This window comes from Drosophila novamexicana, unplaced genomic scaffold, assembly GCF_003285875.2.
Source record: "Drosophila novamexicana strain 15010-1031.04,08,12 unplaced genomic scaffold, DnovRS2.1 tig00000193-arrow-pilon, whole genome shotgun sequence".
Classification (NCBI taxonomy): domain Eukaryota; kingdom Metazoa; phylum Arthropoda; class Insecta; order Diptera; family Drosophilidae; genus Drosophila; species Drosophila novamexicana.
Window position 1 is genome coordinate 9862721 of NW_020824787.1, and position 14376 is coordinate 9877096.

General features: G+C 39.2%; 6 protein-coding genes across 8 annotated transcripts in view; 3 read left to right on the forward strand and 3 right to left on the reverse strand.

Annotated features, from left to right (window-relative positions):
- The window catches only part of LOC115758342, a 32553-nt gene extending 28504 nt beyond the window's left edge, over positions 1–4049 (reverse strand). Inside the window, exon 1 of one of the 2 annotated variants that reach the window (XM_030698918.1) lies at positions 3951–4049. The gene's annotated coding sequence lies outside the window, so the exon portion shown is untranslated. The remainder of the gene's footprint in view (positions 1–3950) is intronic. The other variant, XM_030698916.1, reaches the window with a different exon arrangement.
- Positions 1481–2139, forward strand: LOC115759359. Its single transcript, XM_030700281.1, has 3 exons — positions 1481–1485; positions 1603–1926; positions 1987–2139. Exons 2-3 carry the CDS (start codon positions 1609–1611, stop codon positions 2137–2139), a joined length of 471 nt encoding a protein of 156 aa, XP_030556141.1. The 5' UTR covers positions 1481–1485; positions 1603–1608.
- A 351-nt stretch (positions 4050–4400) lies between the features above and the next one.
- Positions 4401–4946, reverse strand: LOC115758831. Its single transcript, XM_030699608.1, has one exon. The coding sequence runs from the start codon at positions 4798–4800 to the stop codon at positions 4498–4500; it is 303 nt and encodes a 100-aa protein (XP_030555468.1). The 5' UTR covers positions 4801–4946; the 3' UTR covers positions 4401–4497.
- Positions 4947–10176: 5230 nt separating this feature from the next.
- LOC115758770 lies at positions 10177–11544 on the forward strand. The gene is made up of 2 exons (XM_030699534.1): positions 10177–10713; positions 10948–11544. Exons 1-2 carry the CDS (start codon positions 10359–10361, stop codon positions 11499–11501), a joined length of 909 nt encoding a protein of 302 aa, XP_030555394.1. The 5' UTR covers positions 10177–10358; the 3' UTR covers positions 11502–11544.
- A 2-nt stretch (positions 11545–11546) lies between these two features.
- LOC115758771 lies at positions 11547–12760 on the reverse strand. Of its 2 annotated transcripts, none has more exons than XM_030699535.1 (2): positions 12414–12760; positions 11547–11892 (listed from the first exon to the last, which is right to left on the reverse strand). In XM_030699535.1, the coding sequence occupies exons 1-2, from the start codon at positions 12736–12738 to the stop codon at positions 11564–11566; spliced, it is 654 nt and encodes a 217-aa protein (XP_030555395.1). In that variant the 5' UTR covers positions 12739–12760; the 3' UTR covers positions 11547–11563. The 2 variants fall into 2 exon arrangements, with proteins under 2 accessions (XP_030555395.1, XP_030555397.1); XM_030699537.1 differs by having other exon boundaries at positions 11649–11888.
- Positions 12761–12820: 60 nt separating this feature from the next.
- On the forward strand, positions 12821–14157 carry LOC115758769. The gene has a single exon (XM_030699533.1). The coding sequence runs from the start codon at positions 12903–12905 to the stop codon at positions 13935–13937; it is 1035 nt and encodes a 344-aa protein (XP_030555393.1). The 5' UTR covers positions 12821–12902; the 3' UTR covers positions 13938–14157.
- Positions 14158–14376: the final 219 nt, after the last annotated feature.

The window sequence follows — 14376 nt, forward strand, 5'->3', positions numbered from 1 at the left end:
TAATGTGAACGGGTTATATATTTTGGCAATTGAACATGGTAACAAATTTATTAACTACACGGCACAAGAGATGAACTACTGTGAGGCACTGCACATGGTTCATAAACAATACTTGACCCAAATGGTGGCTGTTGGACTTCGTCGCGTTTCTAATTTTCCCCTGGACTGCCCATTCAAGAAGGTTTTTACATGTTTTTCCTATAATTGTTTTTTTTTTTCATGCTAACATCATGTTTACTTTCAGGAATTATTATATTATGTAAATGGTTTTACAATCGACCCGAAGGTTATACCAGTATATATGCCCCGAATACACTTCAAAATGACTATGACTTTTGTCTCTGATAAGCACAAATTGGGAAGCTTAACAACATTGGGTCAAATAGAACGAAAGTAAGAACTATAACATATTAAACTTTCACTTAATATTTGTATATATAACATTGTTTTTTCCCACTGACTGCCGATTAACGCACAGTTCAAACCTTAAGAGCTAGGAATCTGAAAGTTTTACTGTACCGTATAAAAAAAAGGTCCACACTAAATTGGGATTTTCGGAAATTCCACCCGCAGAATCATTGCATCTATCATCATCATTGCAAACTATCTTGTTATATGAAACTATCTTGTTAACTATCCAATCGGTCTGAAACTCAATTTCAAACATATTTGTTTATGTTCGTTAGAAATTTATTTCACACTAACCCTCCTTAAAGCGTGAGATTTCGGCCATATCCAAGGTTTTTACACTTTTCGCAATATCCACACTTTTCAGATGGAAAATGCGGGTCAAAGATCTTATGATCTAAAGTAAAATTTCTGGATATAAAATTATCAGCACGAGACTGAAGTAAGCGGAAAACATTTATTCCAAATTGTGGTTCTTAATTCGATCGACTTTAAACTTATAATCAAATATATACTTATATTAAATTAACCTTAAGATACAGGGTTCAAGACATAAAAAGTCGAAAAACAAGGCAAACCTGCATACTTTAACCGTAATACAATAAAAATATCGATCTAAAAATTGACCCCTTTATTTCCTTTTATAAAATACGTAATCGCAATGTGCAAGTACCCAAGAATATTAATTAGAAATAAATAAATGTTTGATGTTGTTCCACATGAGCTTCGCAAATTTTCGTAAATATAACGATGATTGATGTATCTGCAATATGGCAACGCTGCCATATTAAAATATGGCAATACTATTAACAGAAGCTTAAAATAATTGTAGCAAAGCAATATATATTTTCTTCGTATACATTTCTAAATTACCTTAGATAAAAACCCGAAAGTTAATGTTTTAATATTTGTATTAAAAATCGATTAATGTTTGCACCAAAACCGTTTCATTATTGAAGTTAGTCAGTAAATGACAGTTAAAGCATTTACAGTTGAGCGCAAGCGTTTAACATGAACGTCAACATTTTGAAAGCGGCTTTGCTATTCGGTTTTGTTTTGATAATATTGGCTGCAAAGGTATACGGCTTGAACCTAGTATATTTTTGCAAAAATATACATACATAATTCCAGAAATATACCTTTTCTTATACTTTTTAATAATTACAATACATTGAAAATGTATAATTTTGACAGCCTAAGATGATAGGTGAATTCTCCAAAGTATTGTGTGAGATTCAGGATCCGAAAATAATGGAAACATTTAATTGTCAAATAAAGCAAACGTCTAAAAACCTTTCTGGCATCTACGCGAAGTTCAAACTACTCCAAGATGTGACTAATGTGAACGGGTTCTACAGTTTGGCAATTAAACATGTTAACAAATTTATTAATTACACGGCACAAGAGATGAACTACTGTGAGGCACTGCACATGGTTCATAAACAATACTTGACCCAAATGGTGGCTGTTGGACTGCGTCGCGTCTCCAATTTTCCCCTGGATTGTTCATTCAAGAAGGTTCTCAAATGCTTATTCTATAAATGTTTTCTTTTTTGCTAGTATCTTGTTTGCTTGCAGGATAGTGTATACTATGTGAATGGGTTTACAATCGACGAGAAGTTTATACCAGCTTATATGCCCAAATTTACTTTCAAAGCGGATGGAACATTTTTCTTTAATAACCGCCAATATGCAACAATTACAATATTTGGGTCTGTTGTACGAAAGTGAGGAATATAGGAATTTCACTCAATATAAAAATCTATCACTTTATTTCCGTCTATAACATGTGCAATTGCTATGAGAAAACAATGTAACTAAAAAATAAATACATTTAAAATAAATAAATTTCAATTCCACATCAAATCCACAAATTGTTGTGCAATGCAGACTGACTTATTTGCAACCCTATAAAAATTGTAAGTGTTAAAAGGAAGGCTGCCTCCAGATCTTCCGAGTAGAAATTATTTCGTACTTTAATATTTCATTTTCATTCATTCATTTAAATATTCTAAATATGAGCTTTGTCCGCTATCTGGCAACGCTCGCAGTCTTAACAGAATAAATAGAAAACAAGTAAGAGGTTCGAGCCGGGAGCTCCCGACTAGGGGATACCCTGAACCCTCTTCTTCCAACATCAAATGCATATATATATATTATATTTTAGAAGCTATATGTCAAGTTTGTTGACTCTGGCTCTTATTATTTACCAAAATTGCCCAAAAAACAGTATATCGATATCGATTTTTATCGATTGCATGGAAACGGAGTAAGTTATCGATTATCGAAAACAAACTCGATCTGCGCGGGAACTAGGAGCATCTACATCTAAAATTTCTCTAGCTCTTATAGGTTCTGAGATCCTTGCGTTCATACATACGGACGGACGGACGGACGGACGGACAGACAGACGGACATGGCTAGATCGACTCGGCTATTGATGCTGATCAAGAATATACATACTTTATGGGATCGGTGATGCTTGCTTCTGCCTGTTACATACATTTGGCTTTCGCACAAATACAATATACCCTTATACCCATTTTTAATGGGTTCAGGGTATAATTATATTTGTATAATAACTTAGTTTAAGAGTATTAAAAGCGATCATTTTTAGATATAATTATAAAAGAAAAAATACCATTACAAAGATGACTGAGCCGTAAAACGCTTTGACAACGGCTTTGTCATTCAGTTGCTGAGTACATTTAATAATTATAATAATTTGTAATTATTGATAATCAAACTCATAAGTCTTAAAAAAAACTTTTTCCGCTATCGCATAGTTTTATCAACCAAATTAATGTTTATTAATTATGGCGTACTTGCAATATGAATTCAACTTGACATGTATTTTATTAAAAACAGTGTTGTATAATGCTTATTTTTCTTTCAGCCAGAGTTGATGGTTAGTTTTCTATAAAAACTCTATTCTATCCCGTGTGATTCATGTTATTATCGCATGTCTGCAATATTGTTCGTTCTCGCTGTTGACATTTGCGAATTGTTTACTTCGGCTCGTTCTTTTTCTCTCTCGCTAGAAAGGGCATGCAAGCATCGTTGTTAACACTTTTTCTTCGTATTTTTTTTTTTAAATTCTGTTATGGAAAGCTGAAAAACTTGATTACAGGTGCGCTAATTTAGTTGCACGCGAAAAACACACGCGTAATCAAAAACGGTTTGCTGAAGTGCCAACGCCCCGACCCCCACTGTCCCGCGTACCCTCAGCGCTGCCCCGCCGCCAGTTAGCCCCACGAGTTTCAGACTGTGAGTCCTTAACCCGTGCGTCAGGTTTTTAAATTGGAGTTCATGGCATGCCATGTTTTTTGCTTGCTCGCCCCTGGGCGCACAACAATTTAATTTATATGTTGTGCGGATGTGTTTGTGTGTATTGTGTATGTGTGTGTGTGTGTGTTTGTATTTATTTTATATGCCATGGCAGCGCGCAAAAAAGTATGCAATAAATTTTTAATTTAAATCAAGCCATCCGCCCACTCCATGCAAAGCGTGGCAAGTTATTAACATATGAGTGCAACACTCACCTCTCTCCGCTGTCCCTGCCGATTGTTACTTGCGTCTGACTTGGGGGTCGGTCTATTTTAACTGGTTGACACTGAACATGGCGCCGACTTCCTTAGAATCTCAAGCTGTTCGAAAAGCTGAAAAGATGGAACAAAGACTTTTGCATAAGTATATGCAGCTTTAAATGTATAAATGTTTCTAAAACACATTTTATATACATTTTGTATAGGTATATTTTAGAATATATGTATATGTATATAAAGAATTTAATTTGATTATTTTCAGAAAATCTAACAAATCGATGATATTTTAATGTATTGAGAACTAATCTATAGTCAGTATGATAAAAATGGGAGCTCATTGGAATTCTGGCTTATATATTTTTTTAGACGTTTTCTTCGCTTTTTTTTCTCAATCAACTCAATAGTTTTAAAAAGAGAGCTTAATATATTTTAAATCAATTTATTTGTATTTTTAGTACGTTAATTTCGCATATCTATAACATCCCAAAAAGACACGACAATTTCTGAAGCAGGCCTTGAGATTGCTGGCATGGCTATGAAGTTATCATTGCCTCTTGTTCAATCTCATCTCCAGTTCAGCCTCCTGGCAGAGCTGCTCGACCAGCTTGCCGGACTGTTCCATTTCCAGGCGCAGCTTGGTTAGACTGATCTGCATGCGGGCCATGCGCATATCGCCCGCCCGCAGTTTCAACTGCTGCGTGGCCGTAAAATCCGTTGCCTGCTGACGGGGTAATGCATTATAGCTGCCATATCTGAGCCTGGACCTGGGGCTGATGTTGAGGATGGGAATGGGATTAGAGCGGGGACTGTGTCTTCTGTGCAGCTGCTTGTCTGTCGTCTCGGGCATTATAAACCTCTTTTAAAGTGCCCAACTTGTTGCAACTATTAATTTGGCTAGAACGTTAGAGCGAGATGGAGAAAGAGACAGCAAGAGCGAGAGAGAGTGCTTTTTTGTTGTATACAGAGCGTGTCGAATTGTTTTAAAATGTTTGTTTAACACATGACACATCCAACAGCGACTGCTGCGTGTGGTGTGGGGGCTGCAAGTGGGTGCATGTGTGCACTAAAGCAAACCACTGAGCTTTAATTACAATTGACCACAAATGATGTAGCGAATGCGGTGAAGTCGGCGGCTTTGGCCTTGCGGTCAAGCCGCGGGCAGCAACAAAGCAACAACAATTTATTTTTGCTAACACGCTGACAATATGCATGACTATCACATACGCTGCACTCATATGTAACTGAAATACTTTAATTTAATATCACAAAAAAAGCAGCAACTATACAATATGGTAAGCCAATGATAATAAGCTCGTAAATTCTGATAACAAACTGATATGGTTATATTATCACAGTTCCATTTTGTTTAGTACATTTCATGACAAAAAGTTGAATACCCACTGCAAGGGTATAAAAAGTTCACATCATGAAATTAATTTTAACTTTTTAAAAGCAAGCCTCGTATGTCTTTATTTTTGGCATAGCTTTTTGTATTTTGATGATTCTCATCTTCATAAAATACACGATAAGCTTTATCATATAGAGCTTCTATGTATATATTCGACACTCTTATCTCTATTTAATTCTCTCTCTCTCTCTCTCTCTCTATATATATATATATATATTTCAATTTTTATTTCGTCTCCTTCTGAACCCTTATGAAATTGTTGAGCCAAATTGAATTGGAAAAATTTCCCAATGTGCGCTCCAAATTCTTTAATCGAAATTCATTTCGAATTAAATAACAAACATAATTCAATCAGATTTAACTTAATTAGAGTGTGCAAATGGAGAAATTTAAGCCATAGCAATTATATATACGGTATGGCACACACGCAATTTATACATATACCACGTGAAATATGAAGTAATCCTTGCCTCTTCTCCCCTGCCTGGCGAACTCGAAGCGCGTCGACTTGACTCGGGCATGCAATTAATTAAAAATACATGCAGACATTTCGAGCCTCCAAGCCCAAACTACCTGCCTCCTCCCTCAGTTGCGCCAAGCGGGGCAGAAATATACGAATATGCGGCATTAATTTGACCGCAGAAAGGACTCTGGGAGCAGGCATATCGAAGCACATATGTGTACATATAACATGTATATGTATTTATATATATGTATATATATATATATAACGAGCACACTCAAGCACCGCTAAATGCATTAAACCACCTCTAGCCAGTCCTCCCTCAACCTCTTTGCCAGCGTCTGTGCGTGCTGCATGGACAACATGTGCGACGCCTGGTGGAGCTCCGGGTAAACAGCAACAACATCCATACAAGGACATCAAATAAAGTTGAGCAAACAGAAGCATTAAATGCAAGAATGTTCCTTCTGTTCTATTGCCTGAGCCAGGGATGCGCCTGGTCCTGCTCCTGCTCGTGCTCCAGGCCAGGCTTCTGCTCCAGCAACAACTTCATTAGGCAAGTGCTGCAGCTTGTTGGCCACGACTTCAGTTTGCTTCTATTGATTTTTTTTTTTTGCTTTTAGACATTTTTCCATTAGGCGTATATCCTTCACTTTTTTTTCTTACTATTTGCTTTATACCCTATACACGTGAAAGTGTAATTAAGGGTCATGATAAAGTGATGCGTATTTGTGTAAGAGAGAAGAAATCTGCTGAGTTTTTTGATGTGAAGATCTGAATTCGAATTCCAGACTCTAATAATACTACAAATTTTATAATATGATTTACATTTAAATATTAAAGATTACAGCTTCCTTTCGTGGCACGAACACACGATTGAGCACGACGTGTTCGGATTAAAATGTAAAGTCTTTTACAGAAGCTCAAAATTAAGATTTTATAAATCTGGTAAAACATACAATAGAAAATGTATATAGAAAGCCTATGCGAACGTATTGCGTGATTCTTTCTGAATTGTAGTCAAACACACGCCCATCCCTGAAAGAGAAACCAAATTTGTTTTGTCTCGTATATCACAGGCAAATGAAGTTCAGTTTGTGAATAGAGCTCTTCACGTTCTCGTTTAGTCGGTAAATGTATGTCCAACCTCCCTTCATTGATGTTTATTACACACCAGGGCACAGGTTATCTGCTAGCCGAGTACTCTTAGTATTTTACTTAGTTTTCTTATATACCTTTGCTGTTATTTTTCATTATTTTTTCTTTCTTTCAATATTTGCACCTGATGTTTTTGCTTTGTCTGGCGGACACGCCGTGCAGAGTGTCAAATGCCATTAAATGTCAACTAACAGCAGGAACAGGAGCAAGTGGCGCCCAAGTGGCCAGCTAGGCAGCTGCAGGTAGCACAGGTAACCAGCTACTGATTGCCAGTAGCATATCCAGGGGAAGGCAGAAAGAGCGAGAGAGGTGGTTAGCAGATATTTCACTTACCTTTTACAATTGTCTATAGACAAGTGGCAAACGCTCTGACAATGTTTTGACGACTCTGGCAGGTGTAGGCGGTTGTGACATTCACACACAATCACACAGCTAAATATAAGTATATATAAAGTATATATATAAAGTGTGTGTGTGTGTGTGTGTGTGTGTGTAGTAAAGCGGAGCATAAGAAATTAGTTAACTTGTGGCATGGGTGTGGCAAAGTCAATAGGAGCAGCTTATCTAAATAGACAGGTAGTAGATGTTCAAATATTATCGAATCGATGCCACAACACAAAAAACAAACTGACTTTACCAGGAAACCACCCAGCACTAATACAATCAGATATCGAATTGCTACCATATATGTATTACGTATTTGTTATATTTATTTAAATTAATGTACACGAATTAAAGAAATTATAGTAGCAAGATTTTATATTAAAAATCTGACCGCATCGCTAAGATTTTCAGAATATATTCAAACAAATATTATCTGTAACATATTTTATTTAAACAAAAACCTTTATCAGGTTTTAAAGCTTCGTTTTTCCGTTTCCATTGACAGAAATATTATTGTCATTATAGTCTATCCGCAATCTTGTTCCGATGAGAGCGCTTGCCAAATTTAAGCAATAATCATGATGATAGTCCGGGATAAAAATCAGAAAATTGTGGCAAGACTTAATTGAATGCATGCTGGGCGCGCTCGAGTTGCTAAACTCTTGCGGCAGCCACAGGGGCAGATACAAAATTGCAGCAGGCGATGATAAACGAGCGAGTCGAAGCGGATAATAGGAAACAAACAAGCATTAAGCCAAAAATATACTATATATATATATGGTGTATACATATATAGCTAAACAAATAATATTTATGGCCTGCTGCTAGAGTAGGAGTAGAGATAGGAGCACAAGCTAGTGAGAGGGAGCTGTTAGGAATTTTTGGCAAAGTTTCGTATGCTGTAAGCATGGTTTATATTTATGTGACCAGTCGAGAGAATAATCAGCAACACCTCATAAATTAACGAGGCGACTGCGGCTAAAATTATTTTTAAAATCCAAATCCACATCCAAAAGAATTTGCCACATTTTTCGGTCAGCGGGTCAGCAGTTGACTCGGTTAATAGAATTTATTTCTCACAAAGAAGAACAGGGACACAGAAAATTATTCTATATATAGTCTAAGTATATATACTATGTTTAGGTATATTACAAATTCTAAGCATAACTATTTTAATTGGAAAATAACCTACGTTTTTTCTCTCAATATTCTAAATAAAAGAGACTAGAAAGTTACATTTAAAATATTTCCCAGAAAAGCCCATTATATGTTATTTTTATAGTTACAGCATAATATAATAATATATTCATAGGAAGTCCATTGATATTCCCAGAAATAAACCACAATATTCTCCTGACATTCAGAGATTAAATGCACAGGTATTTAAACGACCCTTAATTTCGTATGTCTAGCTTCTGGTTCGCAGCGTTAGGGTGTGCATCAAATGTGCAATATAAAATTTAAGTTTATCTCTCGGCAAGGGGATAAGCGAGCTGTGGTTGGGGCCTATTCGGGCTGAGTTGTTTTGCTTCAGCACCTTTCAGACACACACAAACAGCAATCAGCTCAGGCAGACGAAACGGGCGCAGGCGTTGGCTGCCGTTTTGAGTCAGGCCCATGTCCTGGCCTGGCCAGCTCTGGCCTGTCCTGGCTTGGCTCATGGCAACAGCAGCCTCGCTGCACACACACAGGCACACACAACAAACATGATGTACTATGTGCGAGAAAATCAATAAATTGTGTTTTTCTTTTATTGTTGCTGCTGCGCTGCTGCTGCTGCCCAGACCGGAGATTTTTGCCAATATAAATCTTCGGAGCACTTAAGCCCTTTAAATATTATCAATGGCCAAAAGATGCGCACACAACAGTTGCCACAGTAGCTGCCACAGCTGGTGGCAGGTGGTAGCCAATAAGCTGGACAATGGCTAAGGGCAAAAACGAATTTTAAATACCCTTGAGCCCCTGAGAGCTTGGCGTTGGATAAGTTATATTCTGGCGGAGCCAAAAAGTAAGCAAAATTATACGTAAATATGCCAGGTGATGAAATAATTGCAGAAAATGAACTGGATTTTTAAGCATTATCTCAAGTTTGAATTATTTTAGATTCTATAAACTGCCCGTGTTTGATTTTCGTTTCCCGTAAGAATACATTTCACATTATACACTTATTGAAAAGGAACATATACTAGTGCTACCTGAAACTTAATTCATAAGGAAAAAATTTTAATTTTTAATCGTTTGGTCTGGACATTGTACGAACGAGCTCATCATGAGCCCTGCTCTGGAGCTGCTCTTATATGGGTTTTCCCCACAACCTTAATTAAATTTTAATAATTTAATTGCATTTAATAACTATATATGCGAATTAACTTGTACGTATATTTAAATCAATACACGTACTCAAGTATATATTCATAAATGCACAGAGATGGAAATTTTCCAGCCACCATTTAAATAATTCACGTAAAATTTGAAAACCAAAACTGTTTTGGGCCTTAAAGCGGAATTTAGCAAAATGCATTTATGCAAAATAATGCAATATTAGTGCAGCAGACCGTTATAATTGTCATATTAGAGGGCGGGTTAACTTGGACAACGGTCAGCCCGACCATGCTGAATGACCGGCTGCGAGCTGAGCGGGCCGGAGGGTTGGGCTGGGTAGTGTCCAGCTTGGTCAGCTGCAGTAGAAGAGTTCAGCAGACGCTTGAAGGAAATTGCTTAATTTAGCGCAACAGAAATTATCCACTAGACGAACCGAAGCTGAACTAAGGGTTGTGCTTGACACAGAGTAGACAGACGATAGAAACTTTTAGAAATGACAAACGAAAATACGAAATATATAAAATACACCTAAAAATTCTAAACGGAATTAACCACAATACACACCAAAACACATACACATCACACACAGCAACAATAAATACAAACAACAACAAGAAAAGCGGCTAGCAAAAGCAAAAGCAAAAATCTAAATTTTGCACATCTTCACGAAATGCCCATCCAGACGAACGAGAATCACGACGTTGGGCCAGCGGTGCTGCTCGATTTGGATATCAATGAGTGTGTGCCCGAGCTGAATGCCGATCCCAAGAGCATTGGCTGGAATCTGCAGGCAACCACAGAGATGGCCACACAGCTGAATCAGCAGGCAAGAGGGCTGCAACCGACGACCAGCTTTCTGACCGAAGTCCAAGTCAGTCACAAACAGATCACCGATCGCTTTGTCGAGCTGCTCAATCTTTTCGAGGACTACTCAAAGATCATGAAAGAGACCGAACAGGCACAACCAAAGCTCAAGCGTACGCAGTCCGAGCAGTTTACAGCGACGTATCTCCAGGCAGCAGAGTGTAAGTCAAAGATTCAGCTCGAGCGGGTGTATACCCTGTAGCCATTTAAAATGGGTAAACAAACGGTTATGCGTCTTCAATTCCATTCAGTATATATTTATTCTTGAGCACCATGCTAGACAGTCAATATGGGCAGCTGCTTTGGGATGTTATCGAAAGGCCTAGATAGTTTTTTCTATAGCCCCTTCTAAGCCCCCCAGAAACTATTTAAGAATTTTCCCAACTGTTTCACAGCGGATAGCAGCGAAGTGGTGAAGGCCACCGTCAGTCTAAACCGCATGCAGCTGTCAGACTCAACGCTGTTGGCGATTCCCCCGAAGCTCACGTGCGAGGCGGCCTGCCAGACCTATTGGCCTGTTTCGCCTGATAAGGAAAAGCTGCTCAAGCCGAAGGCAGAGAAGCCAAAGAAATCCGTTCAACTGAAGGATCAGCTGCAACAGCAGCAGCACCAACAACAGCAGTGCCAAACCCAATCCCAATCCCAGGCGCATACACTGCACATTGAGGTGGAGTCGATTAGTTCATCAACAGTTTTGCACCGTCCACCGATGCGCCAGCGCTTGTTGCAGATGCTGCACGATGCGGGGCAAACGCTTCTCGCCTGCCTGGCCATGATGGGCGAGAACTTCACCTATGTGTTGTTCGTGCTGCTGTGCCTGTGGTGCCTCTATCTGATTATCGGACACTACTACAGTTTCCTGGAGAACAATATCAATCAGCAGTTAGATGTTAAGCAGACACTGGCCCGCATCCGTGCGCAGCCGCGAGCGGTCCCACAACTCGACTGATGTGTAGTTAATTATTTGTCGATAATTAAACGCAATTTGAGTCAAAAATGAATAAACCCTATTTATCGAAACATACTTGGGGTACAACAACACATAATGGCAAGACTACAGTACAGGGCCGAGGCAAAATCGGTCAACATATAGCAGAAACGATCGGCCAACGGGGGGCGGCTGTGTAAACTGGGCGTCGGCACTGACATCGCATCAATGAAGATCGTCTGTCGCTCTAGCTCACAGGGCGCCGTGCCCCGTAGAGCCCGATCTCCGGGCGTTTTAACGCACGGATTACGCTTCCGGATACGCAGTTGTTCCGTTTGACAGGCGCTATTACTAAACTGTTTGATTGTCTGTCTTGATTTATGATAAATTTCCAATTCATCTTCAGAGCTATCTGCGGAATAGAGGCGAGCATTGAGAGGAATTCTATTAAATTATGAATAAAGGTTAAAGCCCCTCAAATCTTTTTCAAAAACTGCGATCGTTTTCATTTGGAAAGTCATCTTGATTAACAAGATCAGAGATTTTAAAAAGACAATCTACCTGTTTATTAGAATGGAAAAGATACAAGATCTTTGTAAAGCTATGTGCATAAAAGGATCAGCGTTTAAAGGATATTACGTTAAGATCTGGCTTTAGGTTAAATATGAAGATCTCTCTCTTTATATTGTTAAGATCTGATGGTTTTTTAAGGACTTAAATACTTTTCAGCATTTATATGGAGCGTAGAGCTCAGAGTGAGTTGATGTTATCATTTCCAAAACATTCTATTCTGTAGATCTCGAAGAATCAATTGAAATTTAACAATCCTAAGGAGGAACTTTTAATAAGTTTCTTCTTTCCAAAGAACGGATTGCCTTTCTAAAACTAGCTGCCTGTTTAATCTCTACTTATCTGTGGGAAATGAAATGTTACCCGCAGCCAAGGCCTGAACTAGCCAACTGTGCCATTTCTGTATTTTTTCATTTGTCTTGTTGCCGCATGGAGGATGAATCGCAGGTGGCGCATCGATCTCCTTGAGAGCCATCATCTTGTCCAGCTCAACATCGTCAACGGCAAGAATATCGTCATCTTGCTGGCCGTATGGAATTATTCCCAATATATCGAACAGCCTTTGGCATGGACCGAGTTTGAAGGGATTAGGTTCCTTCGTCGATAGACACCGTTCGATAACCTCCTGAACTAAGTCGGCTATTAGGGTGTCTATGACTATGGCAGCTTGTATCGCTCTGAAGGCCATGAAGCAATAAAATTTCGAATTTTCCACAAAAGTTTGAATTAAAGTAAAATAAACATATTAAAAACATGAAATATACATCTGAAATGTCAACACACGACGAACACTACAATATATGAAAATGAATTTCATTTGAGCTCTGGAAAATACAAAACCCAAATTTAGCAATGGATGATGACAAGAAAACGCCGTCCGATGAGCAACCAAAAATGCTGCAGCTGCCAGACGGCCTGGTGGGCGAAACCGAAACGGATAACCCGCAGCTGCATGTGGAAGTGGCAATGGAGATGGTGGCGGAGGCAGAGCCCAAGCATGTTAGCTTTGAGCTGCCCGGCACCAGCTGGCAGGGCACATTGCAGCAGCGCCAGCAGCTGGACGAGGCCAAGGCCCTGGTTAAAGACATGATTGAGATCATGTTGCCGCGCAGCGAGCCCGAAAAGGATGCAGATGAGGCGACCCTAATGCAGGAACAGACAGCAGCCACACCCTCACCATCAACCTCAGATGCGCTGCGCTACAATGATGCGCGACTGCAGCGCATATTGCGACTGCTCGATCGCTACACCCGGAATCTGGAGGCCATCGAGGAGCATGTACAGTCCGCCAACAGTGGACAGCGTTCCACGGTGCAGCTAGATGGCAACACAGAGCTGCAGGTCACGCAACATTGTGAGCTTGCCACGCAGACGCTGCCGGTTAATAGCTTGCGGTTGGATGTGACCAGCACGTTTAGACCCAAGAGCCACATTAGAAGCAGCCAGCAGCAACCACAGCAACCACAACATCAGCAGCAGCAGCAACAACTTAATCAGCAGGTGGATATAATGCCACCGTGCGAGCGCAGATATCATACGATTACAATTAGCACAAATAGTTCGTCGGCTTTTGCGGCGCCTGCGAGGCCGCGCACTCTGCTGGGCAGAATTGGCCAGACATTGGGCGATTTTGCTGGTGCTTTTTGCCTGTGCCTGCAGGTGAACAAGGATTGTGTATTTTGCCTTGGCTTTTTTATAGCATTTGTGATTAGCGCCAGTTTTCTGACCGCCTTCTTCTATCGCACCATCAATCTGACGCAAACGCAGCTCCGTGTGCCATTGGAAGGGATGGAGAACACGCCGGCCACGACCAGCGATATGGTCACACTGCGTTTCAATGGTGGCTACTATTATATCTACAACAGTCAGCGGCAGCATTTTGTCTAATCCATCGGAGATTCTATTATGGGCGTGAAGTGTTCAAATTTGTGGCTTGAGTTGCCCTCTGCAGGCTCAAATCGTTTCCCAAATACACAAAACAAAATAATAAAAAAACGAAAAAAATCAAAACCAGTCGCTGTAGAAGTAATTGCAATTGTTAAATTTTTAACATTGATTGGCATATTAGGAGTATTCAAGCAATTGATAAATTTACAAGTGTATAAATGTTTATATGTATAAAAAATAAAAATCAAAACATTTTCTAGAATGAAAGTTATTTTATGTTTGATAAGCTGAAATAAACACATGATGTATCACTGCTGTTAAAACGGTTATCGATAAATGCCAAAATCTAGAAACCCCAAACTATCGATTGACAATTATCGATAAATATCGAATTCTCTCTTAGTGCCCACTCAGTATATAAGTTTTATGAGCCGCTAAA